The following is a 12893-nucleotide window of genomic DNA, read 5'->3' as shown; positions in this document are numbered from 1 at the left end:
TAGAAGAAGTCGGTCTAATTGAAGTCTGGCTTCAAAAGTGGAGAATAATAGTGAACACGCAAAAGTCAGTGCAAGTTACATTTTCTCTGAGACCTGGAAGTTGTCCTGCAGTCACTTTAAATCGGTAAAAATACCTAGGTGTTCATCTTGATCGGCGGCTAACTTGGAAGCAGCACATCAAATCAAAACGAGAGCAGCTCAAGGTGAAAACCAGGAAAATGTATTGGCTGTTAGGACCACGTTCTGAACATAGTCCTCAGAACAAATTAAGGCTATATAAGGCCGTACTGAAGCCAGTATGGACCTACGCATTACGATACCAGAAAAAGACGCTCAGAATGATTACATGTGCACCCTGGTATGTGACTAATTATAATATCTACAAAGATGTTAAACTGATCCTTGTTAAAGAAGAAATACAACTATATGCTAACAGATACATGAATAAATTACATAACCACGACAATGCTTTAGCACTAAGACTACTGAATAACTCAAGCAACCACAGGCGACTCAAAAGATTTCTAGTCCTAGACCTTCCCCACAGAAATAGATATATATGTAAAGTAGTTAAATATATGGATTGATCTCATTGGAGCCCAAGCCATCCGGTTATGTAATATTAATGATAAAAAATTTGTTTATTGTCTAGTATAAGACAGATTGCAAATAAAAACAGCAATTGAAAAAAATATTTATATATTCGGTAACTATTCCCATTTAATTGTTATCGAATAAAAACATTTTTTATTTTTTAATTATAAAGTTGCGGTGATAGTAGAGTTGAATCTTGGTGTCGAAATATCGAAAATATTGAAAAATGCAGATAAGACTGGGATCAGGGCATCTCCTAGTTGGGCACCCCGACAAGAGCTTTCTTACTTATTGAACTTGGATTGTCACTGCGACTAACATAGCGTTCAGACAGTGAAACACTACAGTGCTATACCTACATAAGGAACATGAAGAGAATTTATTTGGCTTACAAAGAACTCTCCGAAATGAACGCTCAAGTGGTCATTTGGGAACCTGTTCTCGTTTGAGTACTTCGTGAACTTCTGTAGTAACTCATGACACTGTAGTTGTGCTGATTCCGAATTCTTCGGCTTTTTTTTGCAAGGACATAGCTTTTTTCCGCCTATAAATATTGTTTGCTGCCTTTTACGTTTTTATAGTTTGCAAACCAAGCTGTTGTCTGATTTAATAACTATATGATTGGTTTTAAAGACATCGAACAATATGTTCTTCCTTCAGAAAAAAAGAAGAAAAGAGTAATTACTGGGAAATGCTGACGAAACCATATACGAGTAAGTGCTGCTCAATTTAAAATGTCAGATGATACCACTCCCCACCAAGCTGTAAAAAAAATAACAGTTTAGCTATATGTCGTTACTCTTCGAATTAAACTAACCATTCAACAATTTTACTTGATATGCATTTGATTTTTAAGAGAATATTTTGGTTGGCCAGTGGCTCCATTGCAACCAATAAGACGGGTCAGTTAGGAATACAATTTTAAGTCAAATTATTCTTATATGCATTAAAAATGGAGCAAGTATTGCATAAAGTCTTAGGGCGGCCTTGAGATCAACTATTACTATATATTTTTTATTTTCTGAAATTACACGCATCACGTTTTTTTTTCCAAATAACAATCGATTGAATCCGATGGCAATGCTCAAACCCTTTTACATATTTTTCTGGATACATCTTTAAAACAGAACGATAGACAAAAAAATGCAGCGGGACAAGTTTTTATTACATTACATCGTTGTTAAAAAAATATAAATTAATATGCTTTAATTTAAATTATAATTAGTTTTGGCATTGGGTGCAGCAACTATTAAGCTCTGGACGTTGACGTTTATTAGTGCACCAAAATGCAAATCGCAGCTCTTCAAGCATTTCAACCCATAGAGAACGTGGCGGAGGTAAATATGCCAAATCGGTTCTTGTTTGTGAATCCTTAGCAGGTGGATAGCTTATCTGATTGTGATTCTTACAATTGCAATGAGTAATTCGCATTAATTTCGCCTGTCGTCGGAAATTAATCATAAATTCGAAGAATGAAACAATAAACGCCACTAATATTCCAGTAATTAGTACCACAAATACACCACCTACAACATTTCAACATAAATATAACATATTTAAATATTAATTGTTGGACTCAACCTATACTGTCGAGTCCTAATGCATTTGCTTTCGATTGTTTATTGCTGCTTATCCGTTTACATGTCTCATCAGTGTTTTTCCACCATTTGTCATATAGCATTTGAATATCTCCTTTTTCTTGAAGTTCCAATATAGCCAAAGATATCTTATCCCGCCATGGAGATCCCTTAGGTGTAGCAATACCATATCCTAAAATTTAATATATTTAATGGAATGTGAAAACTTATAGTTTAAAGATGAAATTTATTTATGAAAAACAACTTTCAACTTTTTTACCTTAAGAGCCCATGTTATACATGTGTATGTATATTGGAAGAATAAGAAATACATTTTAAAATACTCAATATTTCACCCATATAATATATCTATTATATTATATAAACCCTTAACATTAAAAGATTTCTTGACTGTAACAAAAATGTAAATTTGCGAGCAGGTTCACTGTTTTTTCGTCAGTATGACCTATTCAAGGATTTAATTTTGTAAAAAGAGCCTAAACGGGCAAAACGACAAGCTTTCTTTTACTGCATACCCCATAACATAGAACTATGAAATGTGATCCACTCTCTAATGACTAAACCCCAAATATTCTTGCATGTTTTCATATTGACACAAAGTAAATTATGTTGCCCATTCAAAATGGAAATTCTGAAGGGGTCATTTCTATGGGGTCATTTTTTGTTGAAAATTATTTTAAACTTACATTTTTATCAGCATTATTAAATACATAAAAACGCGTGTGGATGCGTGTACATATATATGTACACATAAATGCAAGATATGTATGTATATGTACAAGGTATTAAAAGGCCGTACATGCCCGACTAAAACCATCTTACTTATTTTCATTTTATTGATTTTGATATTCAAAATTATGCCTTTAAAAATTATACCTTTTGTGTCTAATAATCCGCCGATCTGTGTTAAATTGCAGTCTCGTTGAACAATATAGTCAAGCATTGTTGATTCCATTAAAAAGGCGTAATTACCCTGGTTCACGCGCCTTATGCCATCCTCATATGTAGATGTGAACGCCATAGGTTTCTTATTATCCATAATTCTCCACATCTTTTTATAGGTTTCAATCATGGAGTCCTATTTACCAAAGATATTGTTATTGTAAAACTTTTAAATACTTTGTCAAAAGTGATAAAACGAGATTTTCGTAAATATCCATCCCGATGTTATCCCGTTTTTAAATATTATTTTTAGCTTTATGTTCTCGAAGTAAAAAGAGTATATTGTTTTTTCTTTGCTATGCGCATCTTGCTGTCCGCATGCCTGTATGAAAGCAAAGTATTTTGGTTTTCGCAACCGAAACTGGCCTTAGATAGGATCACCGGTATATAATTTCATTTCCGCCACAAGTCGGAATTATCGGCATGCTATAAAAAACACTATTTAAAAATTATTGCAAAAAACTAACAACGGAAACAGTGGTGTCGACTTAACCAACAAAAGCAAAAGCGCCAACATGACAACATCACCAATGAAACCCACATAAGCACCACAGCGTTCGACCCGCTGACAAAGCGTATGCCAACCACTCCGAAGAGCCGTGCCTATTAAAACTCTTATAATTAAGGAGAAGAAAATAAAAATGCAAGTTCCTTTAAATACAAAAAATATTTACAACAGGGTTTTCAGAATAAATCTTTAATAGGGAAATAATAAGAAAACTGAAATTATTTTTTTCCATGAGTGGCGAGTCTTCATTACACAACAAACAACAAACAAGCTTTGGGGTCTCAACCTCCTCAACCTCATGGTAGTCAATTCGTCTTCTCACTTCATACCAGGTCCCATAATAATAAGTCACACCATTTCGGAAGCAGTTCCAATAGAACTCAAAGCTCCTATTGAAAGACTGCCGTACTACATCAATACTATTGCACTTACACGAACAAATGACATATTTGTAATTACGACATATTCAAAATTATACCCTAAACCGATAGGCACTGCTGACTTTGCAGAAGTCAAAGTTAAAGTCATTGTTGAAAAAAAGTTAACGAACGATTCATTGCGCCCTTAAAAATTTCCCTGCTGCAGAAATGAGGGTACTCCAGCAAACAATAAAGGCTTTTAAGAAAGCTGTAGAATATTTTAGATTCATCGCATCCAGCGGTGGGATAACAACTTTACCAAAAAGGGTGCAGGCAATCTCAAATGTATCAATTTCTTTGACGATATTCAAACTATGATCATATATTGACTGAGAAAGCTATACCGGAGTTCTAGTAAAGTCTACGTTAAAATAGTTCAACCTCTCACAGGCATTTCAAAACTCTATAATGGTATAGTCGCAGAGAACCTATCAAGAAAAGTGAGAATAATTATTAACTGGCGCCAGCTTCAAAATTTAAGTAAGATAAAAAATGTTATTTTTAGGAAAACAACACTTGATATGGCCATAAAGCCTCCCGTAAATTATGGCCAATGATAATGTTTCCTCTATGGAGTAAATATCCCCAATATTTTATCTGACCATCAACTTTTGCTGTTTCGCAAAAAAATTTGACAAACCGCTGGAAAGCATTCAACACTAAAAAAGACTTCGTCACCGATGCATTAGAAATTCCTGAGTTAAATGCAGCTACTTAGCATATTATTAAAGCAATAGACAACCCCGTAAATGCATTCTAAGCCGCATCATTCTGAAAGAACTAGATACCAGTTTTACAGACCCTCTTAAAGGAATTCCAATACACATTGTGTTCCATTGCGAAATAACAATATTGGCCTTAATATCCAACATAGTGTAGTAGAAGCATTCCATTCGAAGATCATACAGAACAAAAAGAAATAATGACAAAATCCTTCGGTAAAAATGGTTGAAATAAATTTGGCAGTAAACTTTTTTGATGCAAAGCACAACCGCATTCTATGCTGGAGAAATGCTTCACATTGACATACTCTCAACGAATAAGTAATTCAATTCAACTTGAATCGTGCAACCAATACTCACGAGGAATAGTAAACATCACTTTCCTTATATCCCAGATTGTTAATTTATTTCTAAGATTAAAACTGTTTACTGTGATAACGAGAAATCGACGGGATTCCATAGTAAAAGAATTAACAAGAACTTGACGACATAGTTGAGCTAATGCTTTCAACAATTAAGTACAATAGGACAATTAACTCATTAACTAACAAGACACAAACTGATATACACCTCCTCCATTAAGGCTCATGAGATAAGAATAGAGTCTTTAATGTTCAAAATGAAAGTTTACGTCAGGAACATAAAAGCTACTAAATTAGCACAAAAAATAGCTAAAACATAATGCTCTCAGGAAGTAATAAAAGGACACTTTGGGACGACAACTTTTATTATGGGGATTTGTGTTTGGCAACCAGCAATTAAGCCAGGAACATTTCACAGTTTATTTGTACATCAGTTTATTATTATATTATTTGCTAATTTAGTTTTTTTAAACTTTCTATATTTCTTAGAATAAATCTTGGACTTTTTACATTACTACACAGACAATGGACGGATAAATTCGCTACATTGATAATTAGAAATCAACACAAAAATCCAGTGACAGCTCTAATCAATAACAAATGTCACAGATACAGATATAATTTTGTCAGAAAACAGGATAATAATTACCGATTTAAAAAAACTAAAACTAACAAACATATTAAAGGTATCTAGCATTAATTCTTTTCATAACAAAATATTCCATTTTGAATTAAATTCCAAAACCCAGAGTTAACTTGCAATAAGATTGGGTCTAAGATTTCGAAAATGGCAACACGGTCGCTGATGGCAGCTCACACATCGTCGCTGTCTGCAGGAAATATATTTTCGAATCCTGAGGTCAATAACTGGTATCTGGAGGTCATTGGAGTATACATTCAAAAAAAGTCTCAACCATATCTCAAATCACCGTGATAGCGCATCGAAAAAGACTCAGCCACCATTAACTGAGCATCAGAACTCTATGGCACACTGCCAAGGACTAACTGTTAAAAAACCTATTATGAGCAATTGCACTACTGCCTTGGGTGTACTCGTTTAATTCGTAATCTGCTAGAAAATCATCTGATCTCGATCTATCGGACAGCCGTCACATAACTATGTTTCTGCAAACAAGAAAGAAATTCTGTAAAATGGGCGCAAGTGCCAGACTCTTGACGTGCGCAATGCGCTTCGAAGGAGTATCGTAAGCTACTATTTGTTTATGACAATCAAAATACAGTGGTTAATTAGTTAGGATTAGTTCTTCGCAATGTTGCTCCATTGCATTGGTACCTTTTTTTAAGCAAATCTCGCTATTACAAGAAACAATTTTAGAAAGAAATTAAATTACAAAATTGAATTAAAATTTTTCCGCAACAGATTCTATTAACTAGAGCTTGGCATCTGAATATAATCGGAGCATTATCTCGTATCATTTCATCAAAAATATATATCGTGAGTTTTACAGTTGGAGTGAGGTTGAAGTTTCAATGATAATAATAACATATAAGGAAACTATATTAAGAATGGAAAAACAAAGTTAAAGGTATAATGGTTTTGTTAAACTGTATGTAAAAGGCTGAAGTAAGCGTGGCAGACCCCACAGAGTATATACGAAAATAGAGCAAATACGTGAAGGACTTTGCATTTTTACTTAGCTGAGGATGACTTTAATAGAATATGAAGATCATATGCTGAAAATTTCAACAAAATGTGTTAAGTAAAACAGAAGTTAAGCAAAACTTTTGACCAATTATGAAAAAATTTTAAAGCAAGTGGCAAGCAACAGCAAGCGCACGCATTTTTCCGTGCATTATTTTTTATTCAAAGAATCAAAATTGTGATTAAATAGAGTTAGAATTGATATCTTCTTCTTTAGTAGAGATTTGAAACTTCTTGCATAAGCAATACAGTAGCGGTCGTTATAGCTGCGGGTTCAATACCAGGCGTCGACAAGACCATTTTTTTTTAAATATGAAGTGGCGGTCTTGGTTGAGGTAATGCGCATTGCGTAGGCAATGATGATGACGAATCGTGCTGTTTTGATATCAGTATTTATTTTTTTCATGCTCGATACAAACTTTGGAAAATATTAAAAAAAAATCAGATAAGATTGGGTTTAGGGTATCTCCCATTCTGAACTGAACGACTAGAGCTTTCTAATTTGTTAAACAATCCTTTTAATGTAAGTAAGTCCCCGAATTTTTCATATAAGTTGTCTTATGACATTTCTGTGTAAATATATATATAACACATAAATTCCAACTGAGTACAGTTTTTGAGATATATTTAATTGAGTTAAATTATATAAATTTACGAAGTAGGTAGTAGACATGTGATCCGCATATACTTACCCGAAAGAAGGTCATTGTTGATCCACTATCTAATGTTCCGTATGAAATCTCTGTCTGGCTAGCCAAATCTTCAGCATTTTCGATCGGGTTGATCATACGTTCGACAGTTAAAAATGCTGCCAAGTTAGCAGTATATGATGCAACTATAATAAGCGAAAAAAATCCCCAAATACTACTTATAATTCGGGTAGATGTAGCTCTTGGATATATATCAGATCCCTGCTGCATAAGCGTTCCAATAGTAAACCAAAAAACTATCCGATATTGTAAATTGGTTGCTTATTGTTAAGTGATCCACATCACATGGGTGTATACTACGCCATTCCATCGGAGACAATTTTGCTAATAAATATATTGTTAGTGATACAAATAAATATGCTGCCAAAACGTAAATCCATATTTCAATTGCCAGTGGATTCATAAATGAAAATAGTCGTGTTGGCTCCGTCATAGGGACCTAAAAAAGTATTTATACAATATTAGATGCTTTTGTTGCTGTATATATATATATAATAATATAGAAATAAAACTCTTTTTAAAAACTTTAGTGGACAAGAAATCAAACTATAATGTATCCCGTATTAAACTCTTAATTTTCGTACATTTATAACTTTTTTCTCTTTATAAGATAAAGCTACATTAGCAGCGCAGATCCAACGGAGAACGCAAGTCAATATAGCCGTGAACTATATTTCTAGATTTGTTCAAAACCATATATTACCGTGACCCATTGTTAATTAATTTATTATTATTATTATTATTAATAGTATTAACCACATAGAGCTGTGGACAAATTCACTACACTTAATCATGTATGCATAAAATACGGATTTCCTCGTTCACAAGCTTTGCAGAATTGGTGTGAATACACTTGACTGTGGTGGCGTTCAGTTGTGTAATGATCTTTATTCGTCTGAGATAGAGTTTTAGATCTAGATTATCAAGTGATGACTGTGTAAGGGTCAGCGCTCGTATGTTTAATTTTAGAACCTAAGCTTGTAATTTGATCTATTGCGATTGCACTCCCTGTAAGGGGTTGAGTGCGTAGACGGTATGCTTAGAATTAAATATGCTGTATTTTCATTTTTCGATGCTTCCCAGAGTTCTCTAGGACGTCCAGGCACGTCGTTGTTGATGTGCTGATTACCTTGTTGGTTGATAATCCAGTTATATTGCCGGAGACAATCCATTCAATTTTAGTGTTTTGTCCCAGTGTTTTGTTAATTTTCATCACTTTTCCCAACATGATTAGGGGAAATAAATCAATGCCAATGACAACGTCAATTCGAATGGGCTCGTTAAAATGTGAGTCTACTAGCTCCCAGCTATTCCAATCCTTATTAACATCCATGCCAATTTTCTAGGTTGGTAAAGCTCACTAAAGTTTTGGCATAACAAGTGCCTGCGTTGTAGAGACAAATTTGCTACTAAACCTGGGTTTGATTGTTAAGCAAACACTATTTTTAAAAATTTCCAAAGTTTGCGAAATTTATTGAACCTCCACATTCCGTTTGGTTCGGCGCAGTTTTTAACTATTGTGCGGCTTCTTCAGATATTAAGGTTTTTTGTGAGCCTCCATCTATAAGAGCTCATAGCTGCTCGTATTGTCCAGACTTATTTTTAATCTGTATGAACGCAGTCATTTAGACAGTTGCTGCTGCCGGTTTTTTTTTTTTATTTGCTTCCTCGTGAAACAAATTGTTATGTGCTTTGGTGCATTGATTGCCAGTCCAATTCTTTTTGCAATCTTCAATGCTATGGGTGCCAAGACATTTAAAGCACAGCGTGTTTTTATATACAAACTCCTTGTGCTTTTGTAGCTCATTGTCTTTGCTTCCATCGACGTATGGGTGGCACTCTTTTCCACTGAGTCTATTGAGTTAGCACATTGTCTAAGGACTGAATTTCTCTTGCTCGGAATGTTGTTGTACTTCCGGAGAGAATCGTCGCAACAAAAATTTGAGCGAATAGTACGTCAGCTTCATTACCAAATTGACCTTTTTCTTTGAAGATGTAAATGCACTCTGTTTGCTGTTGCCTTCATCATTGTTCTTCAGCAGTTCCACATCCACTAGCTGGTTAACGGCTCTAAAAAATGTTTCACATATTTTAGTAGAACTTGCATATTAGTTCCCACACTGAGTTGTAGTTGGCAGACGAGCCAATTAATAAATGGCCTACGACCATTTTGGCTTCCCCTTTGAGGCATGATTTCAGGTAGTTCAGCTTCCTTGTGTATTGGCCACTCTTTAGGACTTCCATTAAAGTGAGGAAGATCCACTTTCGCTAGCTCTGGAACGTTTCTTTTATATTTTGCAAGTCACCTACACTTCTGCTTAGTTTTCTTGTAAGTATGCTGACATTGCATTCCAACTCATCGATCTGATCGATGTCAAATTTCTCATATTTTGCCTCTAAATCTTTGAGTGTTGACTGGACTTTATTCCACAGCAAAATCAACTTGTCTATATAGTCAAAGTTTTCTTCCTGGCTGCTGAGCTCTAGATTGGCATACACTTCTTGCATGTGTTGCCTTACTATTAGAGCTTGTCGGTCCACAGGGTCTACCATCACATCCAATGGGCTCGAGCTTCTTTGGGAAAATATTATTTCCTGCTGTCTGTGCTCTCCATTGGATGTCTTTGGTTGGATGGATGCTGGTCAGTGTCTATGACGTGGTCGGCAACTTCGACTTTCATCAGAGACTCTCCATAATTCCTGATGTTTTCTATTATCATATATTTTCTCCTTAAATATTGGTGGTCGACGACACCGATTTTGATTAGCGTTAGATGATTGGCAGTAAACTCGTATGCCTATTTAACAATGACTGATAACGCATCCTTGTTCGTGATGCTCTGCCGCATCTTATCATAGATCTCTGATTGCTTTTAGAGCAACTCAAGAGTTTTTGCCGACAGCATTTTGTTTGTGTTGTTTCGTATCAAAATTTGTTTCTTATTTAGTCTTTGGCTTGACCCATTGGAGGTATTTTTGTGTTGATAGACTTTTTGATCGCGCTGTGCCTCTACACACAGCTTGAATTGATAAGCCAAAGAAAATTATTTAAACAATTTTTCACTTCACTTTCTTGTATTCTCCTGCTCGAAGGGCCAAAATGTGAATACATTTGACTGTGGCGGCGTTCAGTTATGTAATGATCTTTATTCGTCTGAGATAGAGTTCTTATACCCTGACTCATGCGTATTTCATCTCTTAAATCTAGCTTATCTAGTGCTGCCAGTGTAAGGGTCAGCGCTCGTATGTTTAATTTTAGATTCTAAACATGTAACTTGACCTATTCCAATGGCACTCTCTAGAATTAGTTGTATGTTCATGCCTGAACAATCGGTAATATTTGAGTGTAACTTTAGACTTATCGTAAGATAAGTACTAACCATGTAATTAATGAAACAATTTATATTGAGAATATATAAATGTATGTAACAAGCCGAAGAAGGCGTAGGGCCCCATTCTTGACCTGAACGAAAACTAAACCCTATCTGTCTGTCTTCCATCCATTCGTCAGTCCGTAAGAATGAACACCTTACTCCAACCAATAATAACCAGACAGTTTCTATTTTCTGTGGGTAACTCTCTGAATTAGCAATTGATTCGGATATGTCCTCAACACACTGCAAACCCATAGATGAAATACCAAGAACAAGCTAGATCAAGCATAAAATTTGCGGACTAGGTCGCACTCAACTTGGGCTTTACACGTGTCCCAAACGATTAGGTTTAAAGGGACAGACAGGAGGGACAGACGATCAGGTGCTGGGCAAGGATTACTTGGTCAGCATATGCACAGTGCGGAAGTACGGCCAAAGCTAAAAATTTAACCAAAAAATCCACATATGCAAGTAGGCCCCAGACGCTAATGGAGTGAAGTCGACGCAACAGCAGCCACTGGAAGTGAATACATTCCTACGGAAAGAATTGACGAATTGCATAACATAAAAGGCCCCACTATGTTACTGAACACTGGATCACGATGACCGGCCCATTATTTAGGCTGAAATTAACAAACAAGTGGATGAAATAGGCAAAGATTAACGAGTGATGATCAAGAAAAAAGATTAAAAATGGAAGATATATGCAGATACGTAAAGGATGCATATCCACTTCCATAAGTGCGTATTGGACCAGTTTCGAGAAGCTATAATACGATCTTAGATTTAAAGAGTGGCTATTGGAAATACCTCTGGAGAAATCTGGCCGGCGACTGACTCAGTTCCATGAAAGGGAATGTGTTAGTGAAAATTGCACTTTAAGGATCGCTAGATAAGGATATTAGAACATCAAAGATTGTGTTGATCACGGATCACTTGGTACTGAAGTAGCTCAACTCTATAAAGAATTCTTGAGGTTGGGTTGCTATATAGGCAGTGGAGCTGCCAGAAGAGCAGGCAAGATGGGGCCAATATGAGGAAAGAGAACCTGTGCAGATCTTCAAGCACAACGGTTTAACACTTGTTTGTTATGCAAAATATTGCCCGGCAGCTGCGCTCATAATGATGCCAGAGCTTTGATACTTGTTCTGTACTTAACTTCAACGTTAGAAAGTATTTCAGCCGACACATAGGCTAGGAAAAAAGACAAAAAAGTTTATTCAAATAATCATCGTTTAAGTCATAAAAAATTGTTTTGTTTCTTTGTCAGTGCAAGTGTGTTGACATTTGTTTCTTGGTTTCGTTTTTATATAAAATCCAAATTAAATCAAATTCCGGCATTATGCCGATTATGTGTTTATAATCGGTCATTGCAACCCACGAGTACGTGAAATGTCTACAAGATAGTTTGTTTTGCTGATGAACTCTCTGCTTATAGAAAACTACAAGAATTAAGCAGTAAAGTGGGACAGCCAGATAGAAAGTCATCAAAAAGATGCTGCCCAGCTTCAAGTCTTGATTACAAGCGAAATTAGCTAAAGAGAAGAATTCAATTAACGTTAAACGCATAAAAAACTCAAATGAGCACATTACAGTTAGAAGTACTCCAGTTTAAGGTGTACCAAAGGATCATGCACTGCTTGCGTTTGTTTCCGGCTTGAAGAAGACTCTAAGATCAGTTGTATTTTCATCGCAGCCAAAAAGACTTACCTTCTACACTGACCCTAGCCAGAGAGGCAGAGGCTAGCAAAGAAAGGTGTGCAATTGTAAAAACGTTCTCAGTTACAGCAAAAAGCAATAAAGGCAGGAAACTGAACGGTCAGATGAAAACCGTTACTATGTTAGGATACCGACCAAACAGCAATAGAAAAATTCTAGTCAGGACCAGATTAACCACACAATGCAATAGAACAGTCGCCACAACCTATGGACGTCAACACTCCGACGTCGAGGTAAAGGCAACAGACAAGGTTCGTAAAATATCAGATCATTAACGCACAA

The 12893-nt window shown here is 35.6% G+C and overlaps 1 protein-coding gene across 1 annotated transcript; it reads right to left on the bottom strand.

Annotated features, from left to right (window-relative positions):
* Positions 1-1746: 1746 nt before the first annotated feature.
* Positions 1747-7977, bottom strand: LOC115483176 (glutamate receptor ionotropic, kainate 2-like). Its single transcript, XM_030224334.1, is given in 5 exon segments — positions 1747-2120; positions 2176-2364; positions 3069-3270; positions 7501-7752; positions 7754-7977. Coding segments are annotated over 5 exon segments (1146 nt in total). The 5' UTR covers positions 7952-7977; the 3' UTR covers positions 1747-1815.
* Positions 7978-12893: the final 4916 nt, after the last annotated feature.

Source organism: Drosophila hydei, unplaced genomic scaffold (genome assembly GCF_003285905.1).
Source record: "Drosophila hydei strain 15085-1641.00,03,60 unplaced genomic scaffold, DhydRS2 tig00000748-arrow-arrow-pilon, whole genome shotgun sequence".
NCBI classification, from domain to species: Eukaryota; Metazoa; Arthropoda; class Insecta; order Diptera; family Drosophilidae; genus Drosophila; species Drosophila hydei.
Note: the sequence above shows the minus strand (reverse complement) of the source record. Positions and strands in the feature narration are given on the sequence as shown.